The sequence below is a fragment of the Centroberyx affinis genome, unplaced genomic scaffold, assembly GCF_046629955.1.
Source record: "Centroberyx affinis isolate AG114_WGS23_722 - 3 ecotype Tasmania unplaced genomic scaffold, CSIRO-AGI_Caff_v1 ptg000743l_1, whole genome shotgun sequence".
NCBI lineage: Eukaryota > Metazoa > Chordata > Actinopteri > Beryciformes > Berycidae > Centroberyx > Centroberyx affinis.
Genome location: NW_027279356.1, coordinates 189,280 through 209,980, shown reverse-complemented (window position 1 = coordinate 209,980; position 20,701 = coordinate 189,280). Strand labels below are relative to the sequence as shown.

Sequence of the window (20,701 nt, the reverse complement as noted above, 5' to 3'; positions counted from 1 at the left end):
CTGTCAGCTACAATAAATTTGAGCTGAAATTTGTTTGATAAATTTCAAATTTCATAACTTCAACAATTACAGCTTTAAGTGAGCCAAATAGTTTTCATATTTAGTAACCAAACTGAGCCAATTTTTGTTCATTCAAAGATTGTTCAGCCAACTCTCAGATCAGTACACATAGATTTACTGCAGCAGTACAAAACAGGCCCACAGGCAGCATGGGCCCTCGAGTCAATCCAGCACTGACAGGAAAGTGATCGCTTTATGCCTAAATCGAAAGTATATTTATCTTATTCTACTTTGGCAGGAGAAGCTCTCATTAACATAAGTCAAATATACCGAATATGGACGTGAGCAAACACTGGGGAAATTAGATTCGCTGAGTGATTTGTTGGCTGGATGGGGCACTGGCTTGCTGAGAAAAATCTGTCTTGACAAGAAATTAGGGGGAGAAGTTCAAAACCCGATTTGAAAGACGTCTTCAGAAAACACTTTTTATTGGCCTGCAAGAAGGCATTGATATGGGATCTTGGAAGTGGGAGCACACATGCCACACACACACACACACACACACACACACCAGGATTGGTGATGTGTTGATGTGTGATCTGCTCCTGCAGCTCCTTCCCCCCCTGAGTGTGTGTAACTCCGTCTTCATCAGTCCCCATGTACGCCACGGCAATGGCATCCATCCTCCACACCTGTCAGGGGTCGCGACCCCCTGATCCCTCTCTGGACCAGGTGCGTTCATTTCATCACACCTCCATCTGTCTATCACTCCATCATCTATCCATCAATACCTCTGCCACTCTATCCATCTACGCATCTATTACCATGCTATCTGCCTCTTAACTGAGGCGATGATCCCTCTGCTCATCTCCGGTCTTGATCAGCAGGGCGCTAGCTTTACAGACACACGCACACACACACACACACACACACACACACACACACACACACACACACACACACACACCGTTAAAGCCCCTGCTGTCTCAACTGTCCCCCACACTTGCGGCTGCTGTCTGACAATAGCAGGAAACCGAGACACGGGGAGGTTAATGAAAGCCTAAATTTAACCCTGCTGCTCTGATCCCTACAGCAAGTGGCTTCATTAAAAACAATCAGAGGAATTTGAAGAGGGCTACTTAGCATGCTAATAGGCCCACACGCGTGTCTCTGATGACATACTAGGGCTATATGGGGGAGAGAGAGCCCATGTTCTGTGGATTTGCGGACACCAGATACTCCACGACACATGGACGTAGGGAGCAAGAGAGTGACAGCCGTGGAGGAAATAAGTGGAAAAAGAGATGCTTCCAAAGAAGTGAAGGTCAGCCTGGGTTAGTGGATGGGTAAATGAGTGGAAAAGATCAACTCTGTAAATAGCGGCCTGGGTCAAAACTGTCTCCAATCATTCTAAACATTTGGTTTAACCTGCTTTGAGCGCAGGACAATACAATATCACATTACAGTGCCACAAAGATTAGACATCTGGTAGAAGAAGCAGGTTAAAAAAAATTATTTGCAAATACTGTTTGACCAAGGTCTGGTATATAGACAGAGAGAAAAAAAGAGGCCATCGGTGGAGGAGGATGGAGAGAGAAAGAACAATTAAAGGTGATGACGGGCTGGAGAATGTGTGAAGTGAGTGAGAAAGACTGGGAGGGGTCGAGAGAGTGAGAACAAGAGTGAGAGAAGGAGTGTGAGCTTGGGGGGGGGGGAAAGAATAGGAATAGGAGGGAGGGAAAAGAGGAGGAGGGGTGGGAGGGGTGGAGGTAGAGATCAACTCAGGTCAGCTGATGGTTAACGGTGCATGGAGGATCATGTTCTACAGTGGTCTGAGGTTTTTACTGTCCCCCTTTTATCCCCCACATCCCTCCAACACAGGGGCAGCGTGATGGCCTTAACATATGGAATTCCTCCTCGGTTTACCAGCAGAGAAGAGAAGAGAAGAGAAGAGAAGAGAAGAGAAGAGAAGAGAAGAGAAGAGAAGAGAAGAGAAGAGAAGTGAAGAGAAGAGAAGAGAAGAGAAGAGACCAAACGAAACAACAGAAACAGAACAAAACAGACTTGAACATGGAGACAGTCATGACTGATGAGAGATGAAGAGCATGAAACAGAGCGGTGAACAGAGAGCAGGAGAACAGTGACACAGGAACAGAAACAACAGAAAGAGCTCCAATTCAAGTAATGAGAATCCCAGCCCTGTACTGGACTGGTTTGCAGGTGTGTGTGTGTGTGGAGTGAAATAAAGTGCTGGCCTCCTCATTATGGCATTATACTGTTACAGTCCTCCACAGTGGAAACATCTTGACTGAATCACAGCCCAAAAGACCAGCGCACCAATCAAATGACCACCGAGGTCCTGTCGATTGAAAGTGACAGTGGTGGTTTTGTCTGAGTGATGCTCTGCCTCACCAGCCAAACAAAGTTTTGGTGGATGAGGCACCAACTGGGGTTGAAGCAGGATTCTGACTCATAAAACAGGATATCTGCAAGTTTCAGAAAGCCAAATTTAAGAATGTTCAAGCTTTTAATGCTACATGGAATACAATTTAAGACCAATTTAACCGTCAAAATAAAAAACCAAAAATCTTCCAAATCTGTTTCTGATTGAAGATAGTTGATGCACTTTCTAAAACCATAAATGGGCAGCATAAGAAAAGGGACACCTAATTGTTTATGGGCATGATGTCCAGTTTAAGAAAGCAGATGCAATCAAAACAAAAGATGTTTGGCATATTGTATTAACCCTGTTCTGTATTTGCCTAAGAGTTGATGCACATGTGGATCAAACTTACTGTGAACTGTAAGTGCTGTGATGTAATGAAACATGAGAAAATAAAACCAACACCGCTGCCAGTCCCATTAACATCATTTGGTCAAACTACACAATTCATGACATTTGCCTTAATTTGTTTGCCTTACTTTGCACCTCTGCTTTGACTAGATGTCCCCAAATAAAAAGAATCTGTCAATCTCTCTACTTTCATATTTGCCTCCAAATGAAACTTAGCGTTAATTTCATTTGAGACTTTCTAGACTTTTTAAGATGCATATCCCCAGTAAAACATCTCTCAGTCTCGCTCTTTGGAGGAGGCTCTGCTGTTGATTAGGACAGCCAGATGCAGGCTCTGTTGGTCAGAGCGCATGTTACAGCCTGATGCTTTCCTAGTGCTGGCTGCAGTGTGTGTGGGGGCGTGCATCCATCGGCATAGGTAGTGGCAGCGCTGCACACATGGGCTCCACTTGCAGAAAACATCTAATGGGAGACAGGAACGGTCAGTGTGTGTAAGTGTGTCTGTATATGGCAGTGTGTGTGTGTTTGAAAGCAACGTGAATGGAAAAAATATTTTACTTACACTAAAGACACTCTAAATTCACACTAAAAGGGCTTGTCTGCCCCCCTGCCCCCTTCCACGTCACCACAATACCACACCACATAGCGCAAATGTGACACCATGGTACACAACTCTGAAGAACCCAATACCACAATTACAATCACAACCAGCAGGAGAGAGGAGCATGGTGTGGTTCTCCTACAGAGGAAGTAGGCTTTCCCCCCCCCCACACTCGATGTCAATCATATAGGGTATCCAAACTATGTGAAGAGTACAGTTGTGTAGGATGAAAAGGGAGAGGGAGAGGGAGAGGGATAAATGGATGGCTGGAATGAGGAGAGAGAGGACAGACAACAATAGTCTCATTCTGTGGCCCTCAGGGGAGAAGAGGAAAGATGGGATCAGGAAAGACTCCATTCTTTTTCCTATTCCTTTCTACGCCTCCTTTAGCTGGTTGCTTAATGCTCTCTGTTCATTGTATGTGTGTGTGTGTGTATGTGTGTCTGTGTGTGTGTGTGTGTGTATGTGTGTGTGTGTGTGTGTGTGTGTGTGTGTGTGTGTGTGTGCTGGACATGCTGGAATACAGTCAAAGTCCACATGGGTTTGCTGAGTTGCATCCAAATCTGTGTGTGTGTCTATCTGTGCGCACATGCACATATGGCTACATGGCTACGCACGCACACACATGTGTATCTACTGTACGTATGTATGTGTTGGCACGCAATCTTTGTCTGTGTGTGCGTATCCATATACCTGTTTATACTGGCCCCTGTGTTGAGACATATTTGTTTACTCTCTGTAACCAGGTTAGACGTCCTCCTCGGGGTCTTGGGGTCTCTTTGTGTCCTGGGCTATAAGGATCCAAACACAGTCAGATTCAGACTAACTAGATTCAGCTCCATCTCCAACTTCAACATCAACCGCAGTCGAGTCTGGAATCAGCGCCTGGGGTCTGACGCTGGTCTGAGGGGCCAGTGCTGTGTGTATGTGTGTGTGTGTGTGACTGAGTAACTGATGCCGTGACTGGGCTGATGATTGACAGTTGGCAGGCCCGCAAACAGACCAACAGACTGGAAGACTGACAAACTGACAGACGGAAAGTCTCTGGTCCATTAGCGCTGACCAGGTTATCTGATCCCCTTTTTTTTGTGCAGGGCTATCTGACCCCCACTGCTCTTGGACCCCTTGGACTGACAGAGCGGGCCTGTCCTGGACCCCTCAACAGCTCCCTCGCTTCTTCATCCACTGCCCCCTGAGGTATAGCCCTCATCCATTCCCTCTGCATGGACTTTTGAGTTGCTCCCTGCCGAGTAGGGATGGGAAGATATATCGAAATTTTATCATGAGATTAGCATATCGTCCCATCCCTACTAAGGGGTAGTAATAAGGGGTAGATCTTCTCTTCACTCCCCTAACCACACTCCCCCCCCTCCACCTCCAGTAGAGCACCAGAGTGCTGATGGAGCTCCAGTCCCCAGGGACGTCTGAGGTGGGGTGGGGTGGACTGGGGTTGGTGGGGTTGGATGGGGGTGCTGGGGGGGAATCCACTTGCATCTGGCATCCTGGTCTGGACCCACTAAGTAGGGCTTGTTTAGGGTGGAAGGCTGACTGGAGGAGAGATTATGAGGCTCTGCTGTTGCTAAAAGGTCAAGAGGTTGGGAAGTTATGGGCTGGGGATTATTAGGGGATAGGGGAAGCTGAACAAACAACAGTGGTGATGCCGATGTGTCCTGCAATAAATATCTAAAAGTGAACCTGAGATTCGGCTCAGTGAGTTTGGGTTATTAGATTCCTAATCCCTGGGTCTTTTTAATATCTGGATCTGGGTATCTGGGTTCTGCAGAGTGTGATCTGTCTGAACAGTCTGTCAACAACGCAGACTATTTACAGATATGGGTCTGGTCAGTGACGGGGGGACCAACACAGGGCTAAAATAGGACTGAGCTGGCAACAGCAGCTGTCTTTGTGTCGCCATGCCCACAGAGCTAAATATACATGACAATCATTCCAAGACATCACAGATGGCTACAGTTTCTCATATTTCTCCTTTTCTCCCTCTCTTCACTTTTCTCGTCCTCATCTTCCTCACGCTTTCTCTGTTTTTCATTTCACTGTGAAGCAGAATGTTTGCAGCAGAACAAAGGCATTCAATTGCCTCCTGCTCCTAACGAATGCCATTACCCTTAATGGCTTAACTAGATGATATTGAATTAGGTCGCCAAAGACAACAAGCGCAGCTGCTTAGCACTATTTTTGCTTTGTCTTTATCCTATTAAACACATAGACACACAGATGCACAAAAAAAACACACACCGGCCCCAACGCGGAGGTCTTGCTTTGAAATGTTAGGTCTACTGTCATGTCTAGGACATGGCCCAGGGGAAAACATGAAAGGCGATCGGTCGGTTTAGAGAGGCTAGTATTAATGAACATGGTCAAAGAGCAAGGAAGAAACAGAGGAAAGACACGGCATTACATGCTAAAGGCTGACCCCACTTTACTGGGGTCCTGCTGGGAAGGGAGGAGGAGGAGGAGAAGGAAGATGGAGAAAAGGGGGAAAGAGGCAGTAAAGCGGAGTACAGGAGGGAGGATGCCGCACAGAAGGAGAAACATGAGGGAAATTCCAAATATCAGGATAATGTTTAAAAAATAGATAGATGGAACGATGGAATCAAAAGAGGAAGTGGAGAGTGGAAAGATGGGTTGAAGCAGGAAATAGATGTCAAAAGGTAAAATAGTGTGTGTGTGTGTGTGTGTGTGTGTGTGTGTGTGTGTGTGTGTGTGTGTGTGTGTGTGTGCGTGTGCATGTGTGTGCGTGTATGTGTGTGTGTGTGTGTGGGGGGGGGGGGCAGAGGAGACGGGGAGAAAGAGGGGAGCGAGGGGTTCGGAGGAATGTGAGAGAGGCGGAGAAAGGGGTCAACTCAGGAAGGCTTCCAGCTGCGTTCCCTCCACTCTGATCTTATCTGGTCTGTTTGCTTGAGGTACACACAGCGCCCCCCCCCACCCCCTCAACCCCCCCAGCTCCCCCCTCCCTTACCCCCTTTCCTCTTTCAAGCAGCTTTCCATTCAGGACCCCAAACAAGCCAAGTAGCCCCTTGTATTTCACCTGCGTTTTTTCCACAAACAAGAAATACAAACACATACACATGCACATACATATGTACATGCACTTGCTCACACCGGCACATACAAACACACATACACACACACACACACACACACACACACACACACACACACATATGCAGTCGTTCAGACATACACCGAGCAAAATGCTGGTCAGGAAAGATAAGCATCTGGGAACTTATGCTCCATTTACTGTTGTCTGTCTCTCAGAGACGGAGGAAATGGAAAGACAGATAGAGGGAATGTAAAAACAGAGAGAGTTTAAGAGGGGTCACTGGCAATTGGGCCAAATAAAATCAGCTGATCCTCCCCCATGGATCCGATCAGCAGAACAATGATCAGCGCTGTTACGGACACATCGTCACGTCTCTCTGATTTGATAAAAGATCCTTCAAAAATAAACGAACAGGACATTCTGTACCAGTAAAGACTTCGCCTACACATTCGCTTGCTGAAATAAACGGGAAATAAATGCGCCCAAATGCGCCAAGTACAAATACTGTCAAAAGGTCAGGTCAATGATACTGTCAGACTAAGAAACAGGAACAGTCTGTACAATATGAAGGGAATCTCTGTGAATTAGTTATGTTCTTTAGTCTCGCCTGTCAGCTTTCAAGGGACGGTGAACACAGAAAGACAGAGAAAGAGACTGAGAGAGTGATCAACATATTTTTCAACTTAAAAAAAACCATAAGTGTAGGTGAGAAAGAATGAAAGTTCATGTGTGCTGTTCTGTACGCTTCCACAACAAAGAGTGAATAGAAGAACAATGGGTGAAAAAACAAAAGAATAAGTGCATTGGCCCTGTGTCAGTAGGAAAGATTTAGTGTGGAGGTTTTTCCACTGGCAGTGCTAAATGGATTAGGCTAAGTTTACACTCACACAGCCTTCACTCCTTACTAAGTGAAGGCTGTGTGATGGGTTACAAAGAAACAAACAGTAAAAAAACTCATTAAAAATATAGTTCACATTTTCAGCCAATAAGCAGTGCGTGCATCCCAGATAGCATCTTGCATACAAGCGCCTTGCATGATGTAACAATAGGCAAGAATCCCCTAAATCCATATGTTCCTTTGTGACGCACTACCAGAAAACAGATAGATCCCATGGGAGGTTAATCCAGCTGTCAGAACTCAGACCGCCCATCTTTAAACCCTCTGACAAACAAAATCTTAATTATCCTGGCTAATTTGATGAGCCATATTTTTCTTCTGCCTGTGTAGACTTGGTTGATGGATTACAATGTTCTGACTCAAGCCAATTCTCCTAATTAAAACTACATTAGCGAGGTACTTTGCACTGGTGGTTTGGCTGTGATGCTTAACAACAAGTTTTATGGTAAGCAGCTTGATTCGGGTCAGGTCTTCTTATTTGCCCATTGTGTGTTATAAACAACTCAATTCCCTATTTAAGGCCCCATTTGGGCAGCTATATCTATGTATACACGGCTCTTGGGTTTAATCCTCACTTTAAACATCCAAGCTCATTGTTTAGAATGTAAAAGGAATCATATGGGGCCCAAGGCAGAACAAGCGGCTCTGAACACCAAGACAGTGTACCAGTAACAGCACAGCATATTTGGTTATTGAAGCAAGACATAGAGGCATGAATAATGTAAAATGACAGATATTCAAAAAGACACTGGAACATATTGTAATATGACATCCCATATTACTGCGCATATAACTTGAATTCTGTCTTTTCATTCCTCAAAATCACATTGTACACATCAGTCTTTCGGAGACTCCCTCCCTCCGCTTTCTTGCTCTCTACCCGTCCCTCTCTTTGTCTTCGTCCCAAATCCCACAATCAGAACCACATGACGATGAGAAAACATTCCAAATAAATAAACAAGTAAAAAAAACGCCTGTTCAGATCCCATAGTGCACCGCTGGAGCCTGGATTTAAAGAGTATTAACATAACTATTAAGTAAAGCATTAACTGTCCTCATGATGAATATGAAGAAGGCAGCCATGGTGGGCATTGGAAAAGGCTCAGGACCACAGGAGTGGCACAATGCACCATATAACAGGGTGTGTGTGTGTGTGTGTGTGTGTGTGTGTGTGTGTGTGTATGTAAGCATTTGTTTTCTATGCTGCCTAGTAAAGCCACAGCAGCCATCCTCTTTAGTGTGTGTGGCTAGATACAGCTCCTGAATCATGATACTGTGTCAACAAGCCTGTGGCAAAAAAACACACACACACATACACACACAAACGTACATATGCTAAAGTGCATGCAGGCATTAACTCATATGCACATGTCTAATGCTTCCACACCTTTAGGTTCAAATCCCATCTAAAGCGTGTGTAAATGCGCGTAAAAGAGTTGACTTTGTCAGCTGGGGGTGAAAGACCAGATGTACAGAGAGAGAACAGAGAGAGGTAGAGAAACAATGGAGGCGAAACAGAAGACGGAGAGAGAACGTTTGTGCGAGAGAGTGAATGCGGACAGAGAGAACGAGAGAAAAGAGAGATGGTGGAACTGATAGATTGTCCACATGTTCAACCCAGATATTCCATCTGAAACCCGAGCTGACTGGACATCTGTGATATACTCTCCTGGCTCCAAAAATGCACTCAGGACTCATTTTATTATGATTTTTGAGTGGAACAGCAAATATGCAGATAAGAAATCCCCACAGAGACTGGCAGTGGAGATGGGCTGCTGGATGGTATGCAGAAATATAGGAGCACACAGGCTCACGCATGAGAGCTCACACACGGAGACAGGCGTGCACACACACACACACACACACACACACACACAGATACAGAGGCAAGCAGGCGTGCAAGCCCACACATACGGACACACACAACACACACACATACACACGTACCAATAAGAATGCAGGCACACACAAACGTTTGCTCAATATGTAAAAAACAGATGGACACTGATAAAAAGTTTCAACATGTGCACTATATTTCGGTGTAGTGAAGTTTCTCCATTTCCTCCCCTCTCTTTCCTCCCTCACTCCTTCTCCTCTCCACTCCCCCCCCCCTCCCCCCTCCCTCCCCCCATCTGTGCCTCCATCTGGCCCGTGCACTTACACATCGAACAGCGGCGGAAACCCGGCGCTTCTATTTAATGGCGGCGAGTCACGGTGCGATGTCCACCGCCGCGCGCTCATTAACACGTTCACTTAACGCTCGCTTAACGCCCATTATCACACCGACACGCCGCCATCGGCCTGTCAATCTGCTGATACGCACACAAACGTACACACTTGTCCCTACCCCGGCTCTGTCTATAGCTTGGCGGCTGATCAGATCCAGTGAGACAGGGTAATAGCGGTGCGACATTATTGTAATTATGCTCAGATATCCACACTGCTGGGAGAGGGCTATATGTGTAAAATCCTAGCATGAATGTCAGGAAAACCTCAGAGAGTGAATTAACCCATCACCGGCTTTGGCAGGCCGTCTCACGTGCAGTGACGCCGATCGTTGAACTGCAGCCATTGCGGTTGGATGTTAAACCGTTGATGTGTTACACACGGTTGTAAATACGCGGAGTGCAGTGGCTGCGTGTTTTAGTCGGTTACCCCCTTGCCGTTTGAGGCTTTGAACTTGCAGCCACTGGCTCTGAGTTTAATGCGTCTCCGCCTCGTCTTTATTCCCTCAAAAGCTGACCGAGACCCCTGAGGATTCACGGTTCTTTTGGGGGGGGGGGGGGGGGGGGAAGGCAAATATATCATTAGAGAGTCATTCTTCCTAAACTCACATTCCATAGAAAAAAGCTGACAGTCTAGCGCAGCTGTAAATTATGGGGCCCACGGTCCACTAGCACATTTTTGTCACTCTCAGCAATATAGAGCCGTCAGTAATTGACTGTTCCTGTTGTCAGCGGTTAGCAAACCAGGAAATTAACTTGTTGGTCAGACACACCTGAGGGAGACCCCGCTTAACCGCTGAGCATCCCTCTCACTCTCTGTCTCTGTTTACAGTATGCCTGATAGCCATCTCCGTCCCCTCCCCTCACTCCTGGCTGAACTCTGGGTTAATGTATACATAAGGCTAACAGATTGACCTACTGTGGACGCACAGGAGCCCCAGGCTACCCCGAAACCCACAGCCTGCCTTAAACACACACTCCTCAAATCACACCAAGCGACAGAGACGGAGAGGAGGAAACAGAAGGAGAGAATCACATCAGTGAAAGAGAGAAAGAAGTGGAAGCAAAGGGAAAGAAAAAGAAAAAGATAGCGGCAGGAGGACAGGAAAAGGAGACGGAGAGAGACGGGTGGACAGGTCAAGCAGAGAGAGAAAACAGGCGCGCCGCACGTAAATACCCCCCTCCCCTAAGTGGTGGTGTTAAGTTGTTGAGGGCCGTCCTGCGCTCCGCTCCGGCATGCCCTCGTCTCCCTATTATGACAGAATAACATGGACCAGTGATGCTGAGGGCTTGTTCAAAGGGTTCAGGCCCAGTTTTACGAGCCCAGCTCTCATTAAAGAGGTGCTGGGAGAGTGACGAGGCTGTCGAGGGGCTTTTACACTAACCAGGGGCACGTTCGGCGCGGTGAAGCCGTCTGGATCTCCGGCCGACGCTCCGCCTCACACCTCCGACACCCCCGAAAGCTCCCAAGGTACAGACAGACACCCAGATTTCTCATTCCGCTCTGCATTTGGGAAGGGGAGAAGCTGTGGAGCGGTGAAAAATAAGCCCTGCTCACGTCCAGAGATGCTATCTGTCCAATAAATCCAGGTGTGTTAGCGTGAGTCCTATCCCATAGCTGGATCCAGCCTCACTACATTCCTGATGGATTAAGCAGGTAGTAAATACTGACTACATGACTGATATTGAAAACCTAATGCTGTGGATCCAGATCCATGCTAGACACATTAACAGATGATGGGATTGCAATTAAAGCCGACTCATTTACTTTGCGGCTTTGGTTGAGTTTTCGGGGTCACGGGGAGGTGAAGACATTAGTTTTCGCTCTCGCTAACAACATTCTTCAGACATTTGAACAGTGTGTGATCTGGGTTTTGATTATTTAGGCCCCAGAGCTTCCCTGTCCTGTACACTTAAGTAAATGAATAAACAGGCTTAGGCACACGGTGCAGTGAGGGAGCGTTTAACCTGACAGCGCTGTCGGCCAGCCGGAGGCCACGGGGAGGTGTTAAAGAGTTTTTCTGCTCCCAAATTAAAAGGCTATTCACCTTGTCACCTGCCACTTGTGATAATTAAAGAAAACATCATAATAGTTTCCACATTTGGCACCCGGTCTGCTCCACGCTGCGCTCCAAGCTCTTGCAACTCTCACTCGTTCTCGACAAAACTACACTAACTCTTGCCGAAAATATGGTAATCCTTACATATACTGTATATATACTGACCTTATGCTACTTTATGGCACTTTTTATCTCCTATAATATCATCATAACACTCCCATAGGGGCTTATGGGTTGGCTGTGATATTTGTATAATATTGTTCTAATGATCAAATAAGTTTGCTATAGTTGCCAAAAATCATTCATCAATCACTTATATCAAACAACTTCCATCTTAAAAGTATTTGGCAATAGTTTGTCGCTGTAGTTTTGAAGCCTGGATGCAGTGGATGAGATAATTGATGTCATTTGATACAGAACACTTGCATTTCACTACCATGAAGGGTTACGATGCTTATATTTTCATATTTTCTGATTTAGAGTTACTTAATGGATGCTCCATAACCTGTTCTACAGTCTTATATAAGCTATATATAGCTTATACTTGGACACCAGCTAGACTAAGCCTATATACCTTCTTAGTTTGCAGCCATATATTCCTTGTGTGAGTATTTGGGATTTTGTTAATTAGCTTTCCTCCTCCAAGTCTTGGCTGCTTGTCAAGTTGCTAAACTGATGAAAACTTATATCAAGCTCTGACATCAATCTTCTGAATACAAACATGCATAATATGGACATAGAAAGATAACTAACAAATACAAATATATCGCCTTGTATAAAGAAATATAACCTTTTTAGATCAGTCTGCCTAGAAATAAGTAAATGGTCACTGTGGCTCCAGAAACCCCACGATAAACAGCCCTTTAGTCTGTGATGATGCTCTTAAATCAATCCAAGATGGGAAAAATGTGTCCCTGTGGTTGAACGCGCCACTTGATGCTTTTAGTGCGCACTGGGCTATTGAAAACAATTGCCGCCTTTGAAAGCATGTGCGTCAGACGTTTCCAGTGCGTTTCTGTATGAAAAATAGCAAATCTAAAACAAGCTGTACTTGAAGTTGTACCTTTTTCAAATCTCAAACCTCTTCAAATTCTCTCTCTTCTGAGGGTGTGAATATATAAACAACAAAAACTTTATAGTACAGCTGCTCCTTCATGCTTTCAACAATGAACAATATCTTCCCACAGTGCACTGTACTGCATTTAATTTCCCAACTTTGTTTCATTTCCATCCACCTATGGTTATAAGAAGCATGCTCATTTGGCCCACATGTTTCTGATAGGGCTGTATAGGAGAATAATCCTAGTTTAATTATCCTTTGCACCCTCACTATACGGCACTACTCGGAACATGAGACAACACTGTGTTGGCCTCCAATTCATTAGCCCACCTCATAAATAGTATTTCCTCTGCCCTCTGAGATGCCTGGAAAAAGACAATGATGTCAACATAAACAGGCTGTTATGTAGCTGTTGCTCAATAGCTGGCTCTTAATGGAGGTTTGCATTTTTACTGCCAGCCATCTGAAGAGGTGACGACCTGTACAATCTGCTGCTTAAATATGAACACATGGATGCAAAATCCTTCAGCTACACTATAATCCCTCTTTCCTCCTCTACCCGCTCTCTGTCGCTTCTTGCTTTCAATTACCTCACCCGGGTCTGACAGCTAATGTGACATTTAACTTAAAAGGGTAATTGCCTCCAGCAACACTTGCCATCAAACAATGAAGTAACTGGCGGTAATGGAGTCTGTCACACCTTCAGAGCTGCTCTGTAGATAATCCCTACTGGCTGTTATGACACACACCACCATGTGCAGAGTGTGTGCTCTGCCCATCCTCAGCTGCACTGCGCCCGGCCCTTTGCTCCTCGGTGGTTTCCTGGGGTCCTTGTGGCCCTTCATGGGCTGCCGTTTGGGCTGCCATTTGGCCTGCCTGCGTCCAGCTGTTTATTTTTCAAAAGGAAGAATGTGCGAGTCGGCCCCGGTGCTAAACACTGTGGTTTTATAAAGCTAACTTTAATAAGAAGGCTGATGAGAGACAGAGAGGGAAAAGGTCTGGGTGTGGTTTGTGTGTGGGTGGGTGGGTGAGTGTGCAAAGTGTGTGTGTGCTGCCCAAGTGTCAAGGAGGGCTATACGCTCACATACACACCTGGGGGATTTAGTCCATCCATCCAGAAGTACCTCTTGAACCAATCCCTATGATCCCCTTCCCCAGACTATGACTTTAACGATACAGGCATGCTCATCTCCAAACTAAATTATATCTCCCACTCTCCAATAGACAAGATTCCCTCTCCTTCCACAAATAAACCCATCACACTCAGGCCTTCCAAGATCATCCTCCAACTAAGAACAAGATATCAGGAGTGGCGCTCCTTTTGCCTCCCCTCTAACACCAACCGGAGGGAATAACACGCATCGGCTGTGGGACCAAAGGAAACTCAAGACCCAAGTCTAGCACAGCTGTGCGGTGAAGCTCTGTCCACATGCTGATGCTATCTGCAGTCAGTGATACAGCAGTAAATAAAAAGCTGGTTAAACATAGCCTCCAGTCGGTGATCATCATGAGGCAAACAACCACCAATAAAAAAAATCAATTACATTTTTTACTTCTTTTCCTTAGACGCAATCCCCATCAGATTGATTCTACTTCCTCTGATGTACCCTATAAATTTACCTCATAAAGATGCACATCAGGTTCAAAAGTTGGGTAAACTCTATTCTGCAAATGAAGAGGTGGGTAAACTGAGTTTAGGGTTTTTTTGTTTTTTTTCCACTACATCCCTGTCTGCTGTCCTGTGTGCTTCAGCAGGGAGAGATTTATATTCTCTGTGGCATTTCGAAAATGCCATAGAGAACAGCTCTGTAGTCTGGGAATAGGAAGAGTTGGCGGTGTGTGTGTGTGTGTGTGTGTGTGTGTGTGTGTGTGTGTGTGTGTGTGTGTGTGTGTGTGCGTAGACACAAGATCTCACTTAACTATGTGTGGCAGTGGGATAGAAAGTATTTTGTATTTTAAAAATTGTATATTTCTTCCCTGGTTTGAAATATCCTTCCCCTGCAGCATAATGTAATAAGCCACCTGGACTTTCTGCCACAAGATACTCTCTTCATAACTGACTTCATACAACGTGAATTTAAACCAATACAGTCAGTCACTGAGCCACACTCTAAAACATATGCCTGCAGACATCAAAACAAACACACATGCACTAAAAACACACACACAGTGTGAGCACACACACACACACACACACACGCACACATACATTCACACACACACACAGAAAGACATATACATAAGACTGACATATGCAAACATGCATGTGTGCGCACATAGCTAGTTATATGCTCAAACATACTAATACATAAAGAAACTGCCTACAGCCCATAGCAATGGCGGAACAAATCTCAAATGAGACTGCTTATGAAAACAAATTTCCTGCATTTATTGTTTTAAAGGGTCATTAATGGATCTTACATGGCCTATGTATTCCTCCTGTGGCGATAGATTGTATAGGTAGCTGCATACACTCCTGGCTTCCTGTCTGATTTATGATGGCTTTAAATCAAATGCAGCCCTGGGGGGGGGGGGGGGGGGGGGGCTGGCCCCAGCGTGGGTCCGCATCTCCAAAAGCCGGCTATCCCCATCTCCTCCTCGGGGTTGGAGAGCAGGAAGCCGGGCAGGGAGAGTGTGTTGCCCCCCCTCTCTCTCCAGGACTGGAGGCTGATCCCCAGACGGCAGGTTAACACCAGCAGACCTCCGATGGGATCCGTACAAGACGTTATATTTCTTTAAAAGCTATTAAACATTACACTCCTGCCAACGGCGGGAGTATAATAGCTACCTACCACATAGAGGAGCTTAGAAACACAACAAATACAAATACCTGGACTCATGCAGAAAACAGACATGAGTGTAAGTCGGAAAATATTGTTTTGGCTGCATGTTTACACATTAAATGCGTCCAAGGAACCCCGCTGTGAGCATGCCCTCTCAATTATGTAAATGCACACACACACACATACACACACACACACACACACACACGAGGCTCCGTGTTCCTGTTCTAAGTGCCTAAATGAATTCTTATCTGATGGAAGTTGATCCGATCACACAGCCAGCGGTCTGACCTCTTGCCCTCACACACACTAACACCAAAGGGTTAGATATTCTACACTGGCTTAAGGAGCTGCCGTTCTCAGATCACGATTTGAGTCACAGATCATACAAGGTTATGCAACTATGTTTTTAACTTCAACTTGAATAAACCATTTGACCACAAAAAGGTGTGACATACTGTAATTACTAATTAACAAGCCAATTACAATGTAACCACAATGCATTGCAGCACAGTCCAACAGAAAATTTAGACAAAGCAGCCTGTTGTGCACAATCCCTTGAGGGGCTTTCATATTGTTGCTGGCGGGTGAAAACCTCATATCTTCCAAATGTCAATTATTCAGGAACTAAGAAAGACAGCCTTGTTTTCAGCCTGATCAGCATGTATTTTTGAGTTTATCCAATGGGTTTTGAAAAGGTTTCATAAGGGGTCACAGCATTTTCTCAAATGGCAGAAGACCATGTAATTCTTCAGCTGAAGTTCATGGACATCACCAAAACTGGAGTTAGAAGGTTTTCATGCAGATATGTATAGGTGATGACTGCATCAGTGCATTGTTTGGGCAGCCACTGCTGCAGCGTAGTCGCACCAGGCTTCAGGGCCTGGGTGACCCCGCCTGGGCTCCGCTGCTAATGGGTGTGGTTGGCTGGCATGTCGTTTTGGGCCGGTGCCCAAGTGCGGGTAGACTTTGTGCCCCCTAGCCTGTATCAGACCCGTTAAATAGGGTTTTAATGCAAATTGCAGAGATGACAATACACTCCCCCTACACAAGACATATACAGGCCACACATGGCTCCAATTAAGCAAGGCAGCGTAGATGTGTTGTGTGTGTTCGCGTAAGTAATGAATGTGTGTGTGTGTGTGTGTGTGTGTGTGTGTGTGTGTGTGTGTGTGTGTGTGTCTTGAGGGAACGGGGGAGTGTTAATTGCAAACACCTGAAGCTCTTAAACAGAGCCGGACTCAGTGACATGGTTGGCCTAAGCCTTATGGCTGTCTGCCTGTCACATCGGGTGAGCATAAATGTGTCACGATGCTGCTTTCATTGAAGGGACAGCGGAGACGAATGTGCCTTCGAGTCCAAGACCGGGTTAAAATCCCATTTACAGACACAGTATCTCTGCTACTCCAGCAGTCACTGAACCAGGGGGACCGTGACTTCAAAATACAGTAATTTTTCATCTAGTCATCGGATGGACGTAATTCAGTAAGTAGTGATTCAACAAGAATCCAGCATCATCATTTTGTGTGGCGCAGCTGAAGTGCTGCCCCCTATTGGGCCCCTGTGTTTATGCGCGCTGAAAGGTGAGCTCCCCGACGAGGAGGGCATAGCTTCAATGGCAGAAATGCCGCTCACGCTGCCTGTGGTGGTGTGTCTCTCTCACACACATACAGGCAGAAATACCTTGGCCTATGATCCTGGCTGTGAGAGCTTCAGGTTTCAGGTGGCAAGAGTTGGTGCTAAAGGGAGAGGGGTCTCTTCTTACAGTGTCGTGTTGAGAGAGGTGCCTCTGTCGGCCCCTCAAAGGCTCAGGGACAGACACTCAGACTCACACACACGTACAAACACACACACACACACACATACACGGGACTGTGATGTATACACACACACTCACAGAGGATACAAAGACACATAACTGAGAGAATGGATGCACACATGTAGGCACGGCAGCACAGCTCAGATAAAATGAAAACATGCATGCACAAGTAAAATATAATTGTACACTCACTGCACATGCATGCCAACGCACACACATACCTGATAGCACCCAATTGTTGCTGCAGCGTGGTTTCAAATTGGCATCAGCCTCTTGAACCCAAGGCCCAGAGCAAAACCAAACCCAGGTTTATCGTCTGAGAAACACTCCTCCGAGATAAACACATTTTGTGGAGAAATGTTAACAGGTCTGGATTGAGCAATCTAATTGTGGAGACAGTAAAAAAAAAATTATGGCCACAGGCTTTTAGTTGCATCAAAGCCCCAACAAAGAAAATAGCCCTTTGTTTCATCAAAAACAAAACACCACACTTTAGGCCAGATACTGGAAAGAGAGCACTTTATATAGACTTCTGAATACTTGCGGTGGCATCGTCTTCCAGTGCCAAAACCACTTGATTATACAGCAATTCAGCAAAATGGACAGGAAAATGGGATGCAGCATCTGATACAATAATATGATCCTTAAGATATTACATTAAAATGCACGAGTAACTGCAAGGGTGGAATGGGCCATTCCTAATCAGGTTCCTCTGATTACCTTTCTACCAAGTCATAAGGTTCCTATATGGCTGTATAGAGGAGGTGAAACTACAGCAGAGCGGGACAGTGTGCAGTAACAATGTTTGGCTTGGACTCTGCTTAATTCGGTGCACTAAACAAAAACTGGCAACAACTTAACCAAGCAGCCAAGCACAGCCAGCCGGCTATCTTGGCACAGCAGACTTCAGACAGGAAAACGGAATGTGTTGAAAGTGGTCCAGAAATTCCAGTTGTGTGAACGCTTTCACCTGTTCTGCAATGTTGCGCGGCCCTTTCACACTCAGAGAGACAAAGACAAAGAGACAGGAGGCAGGGGAGGAAGAGATAATTCCTCAAATCAGTCGATGTGCATCTGAATAACTCAACTTCCAACTGAACTTCTGAATGCAACAATTAAAGAGCACAAAACACAAGCAAGCTGCAAATTTTCCAAAAAGGGAAGGCAATGAATGGTCATCTTCAACAAAACACACTCACACTCACACACACACACACACACACACACATACACACACACACAAATCCTGCCTCCTGTAACCCATAAAGAGCAACTTTCCTTTCCATAGATGTCGACTGGAGGAGGTAAGACTGTTTGTGCAGACCATTAAATAAGCAATAACACCTTAAACACAGCAAGGATCACACTCGCTGATGTTCACACTTTACCGTAATGTGTGAATGCCTCATAGCAACTATAACCACTTCACACAGTAAGACGAGCACATCAAATATCACAGAGGGAACATTTCCCCGATATGAAGGAAATACCAGCTTTCTCAATAATTCCCCCTCATAAAGGGGGACGGCATGGGACTGTGTGTGTAACATTATGTGTGTCACACACTGTTCTCCACCCCAGGACCTATCACAAGCTCTGTAATGAACACCGCACGCCAAACGCAGCCAAACTTGGCACACGGCCGGTCCATCTATTAAAGTGAGCAGCCCCCAGTGACACGAGGCAGCAGGGCTCAGGCTGGACATGCTGCCCACTCATCTGATGAGCGTTTATCAAGGGCTCACCGTGAGCCCTCCTGTCCCACTATGGGCCATACACAGGCTTATAGGGACCGTGATCCTCCACAGAGAGGCACTCGTCCGAGACACACACGCCCACACACACACAACACACACTCTCACACTTCAGGAGAACTACCAAAAAGCATCAGCAGACGGACAGAAAGCAGTCTTGCCCAGAAAGCAGTCGTGCCCATTTTCATCAGCCCACACTGTACACTTTTACCTGAAAAAAGATAGATTTTGTCATGTTTGTCTGTTTTGTCTATGTGTGTTGGGTGCTGAGGTGTGTGTGTGTGTGTGTGTGTGTGTGTGTGTGTGTGTGTGTGTGTGTGTGGAGGGGGTGCTAACTACAAAGACAACAAAGACGTAGAGAGACATTGGCCTACCTGGGGGACAGGAGCACTCTTGGCCAGCTTCCCTTGCCGCCCGCACTTTCGGCATCAGCACCACCACTTTCTACAGACAGAGAGAAGATCAGTAAGAAAAACCCAGTATCAGCTAAATATCCATCAATATATTCTACATACAAATCAATGAGATGTCTAAAATTTAGTAAGCTACAGAGCGGGCTGCATTATGAGAAAATTACCCAGGCAAATCAATGGAAAGCATTCAAGATCAAAAAATGAATGAAATTAGCTTTTAAATAATCTCAATGACTACCATTATCAATTTGCAGATCATAATCTTTGTCCCATTACATACAGCTCTAGAATGAGAGAGTTTCCTCAATTTCTTTTCCATGTGATAAAATTATAGGTTGGTGCCTATCATCAGCAGTTATGTCGCCTATAAAGAGCTTTAACTGCAAACTAATTGGCCAGCTGCATGCGTGGTTGATCCCTAAGGTCATACATTAAAATAAGGGCTGATTTAAAGAGGGGAAATCAGGGTACAATTATCAAAAAGTGCACGGTCTGTGTGTTTGTAAATCTCAGAGCGGGCGCATTGTTCTCCTGTTATTACGCACACTTTACGCACGCTGAGCAATGGGTCTGCTCGAGGTTCATCCAGTGTATCTATTTGATAATAAAATGTACAAGTTTTGATTAATCATAAAAGACAATCAATTATCACCCATTATATCCACAATAGGCTATATACCTCTTCCACGAGCTTTCCAATTGAGGTGCTCAGCTCGGGAATTAGGGTCCCATCCTCGTTGAGAAAGGCACTGTGCGGCGGGTGGAAGATGGACACTTTGTCTATCTCCATCTGCAGTCGGCTCTCCAGCTGGTAGGTCTTGAAGCTCATCAGAAGACACACCGTGATGGAGCTCAGAGACAACAGCAAACACACGGCAATGGGGAAACCTGGCAGGCACCGCTGGACCGCGGACTTGGGCGCGCACTGACACACCGGCTTACTCTCTCCGATGGAGTCGCCCGCTGTATCCATGCTGAAATCCGGCTTCAAACTCGTCTTGGTGGACAGTAAATGACGAACAAAAAGTGTCCCGGTACAGTGGTTCAATTCTACAACCAAATTCTAATCGGACTCTGCGGACTGAGCAGCGCACGACTATACGACACCCAGCTCCAGCACACTCCGCACTGGGTTCAAAGCGCTGTCTTAAATTAGTTTTGGAACAAGAGGCAGCAATGCGCACCGGGTTTATGCCAGGCACAGATGGGAGCGATCTGGATGCGAACCAAAGA

At 45.7% G+C, this 20,701-nt stretch overlaps 1 protein-coding gene across 1 annotated transcript in view; it reads right to left on the bottom strand.

Annotated features, from left to right (window-relative positions):
* LOC139644461 (collagen alpha-1(XXIII) chain) overlaps positions 1-20,475 on the bottom strand; it is a 118,478-nt gene extending 98,003 nt beyond the window's left edge. The window contains exons 1-2 of the mRNA XM_071519827.1: positions 20,148-20,475; positions 19,430-19,499 (exon numbers count right to left, since the gene is read on the bottom strand). Coding sequence (XP_071375928.1) covers positions 19,430-19,499; positions 20,148-20,441 — 364 coding nt within the window. The 5' untranslated portion in view covers positions 20,442-20,475. The remainder of the gene's footprint in view (positions 1-19,429; positions 19,500-20,147) is intronic.
* Between the last annotated feature and the right edge of the window lie 226 nt (positions 20,476-20,701).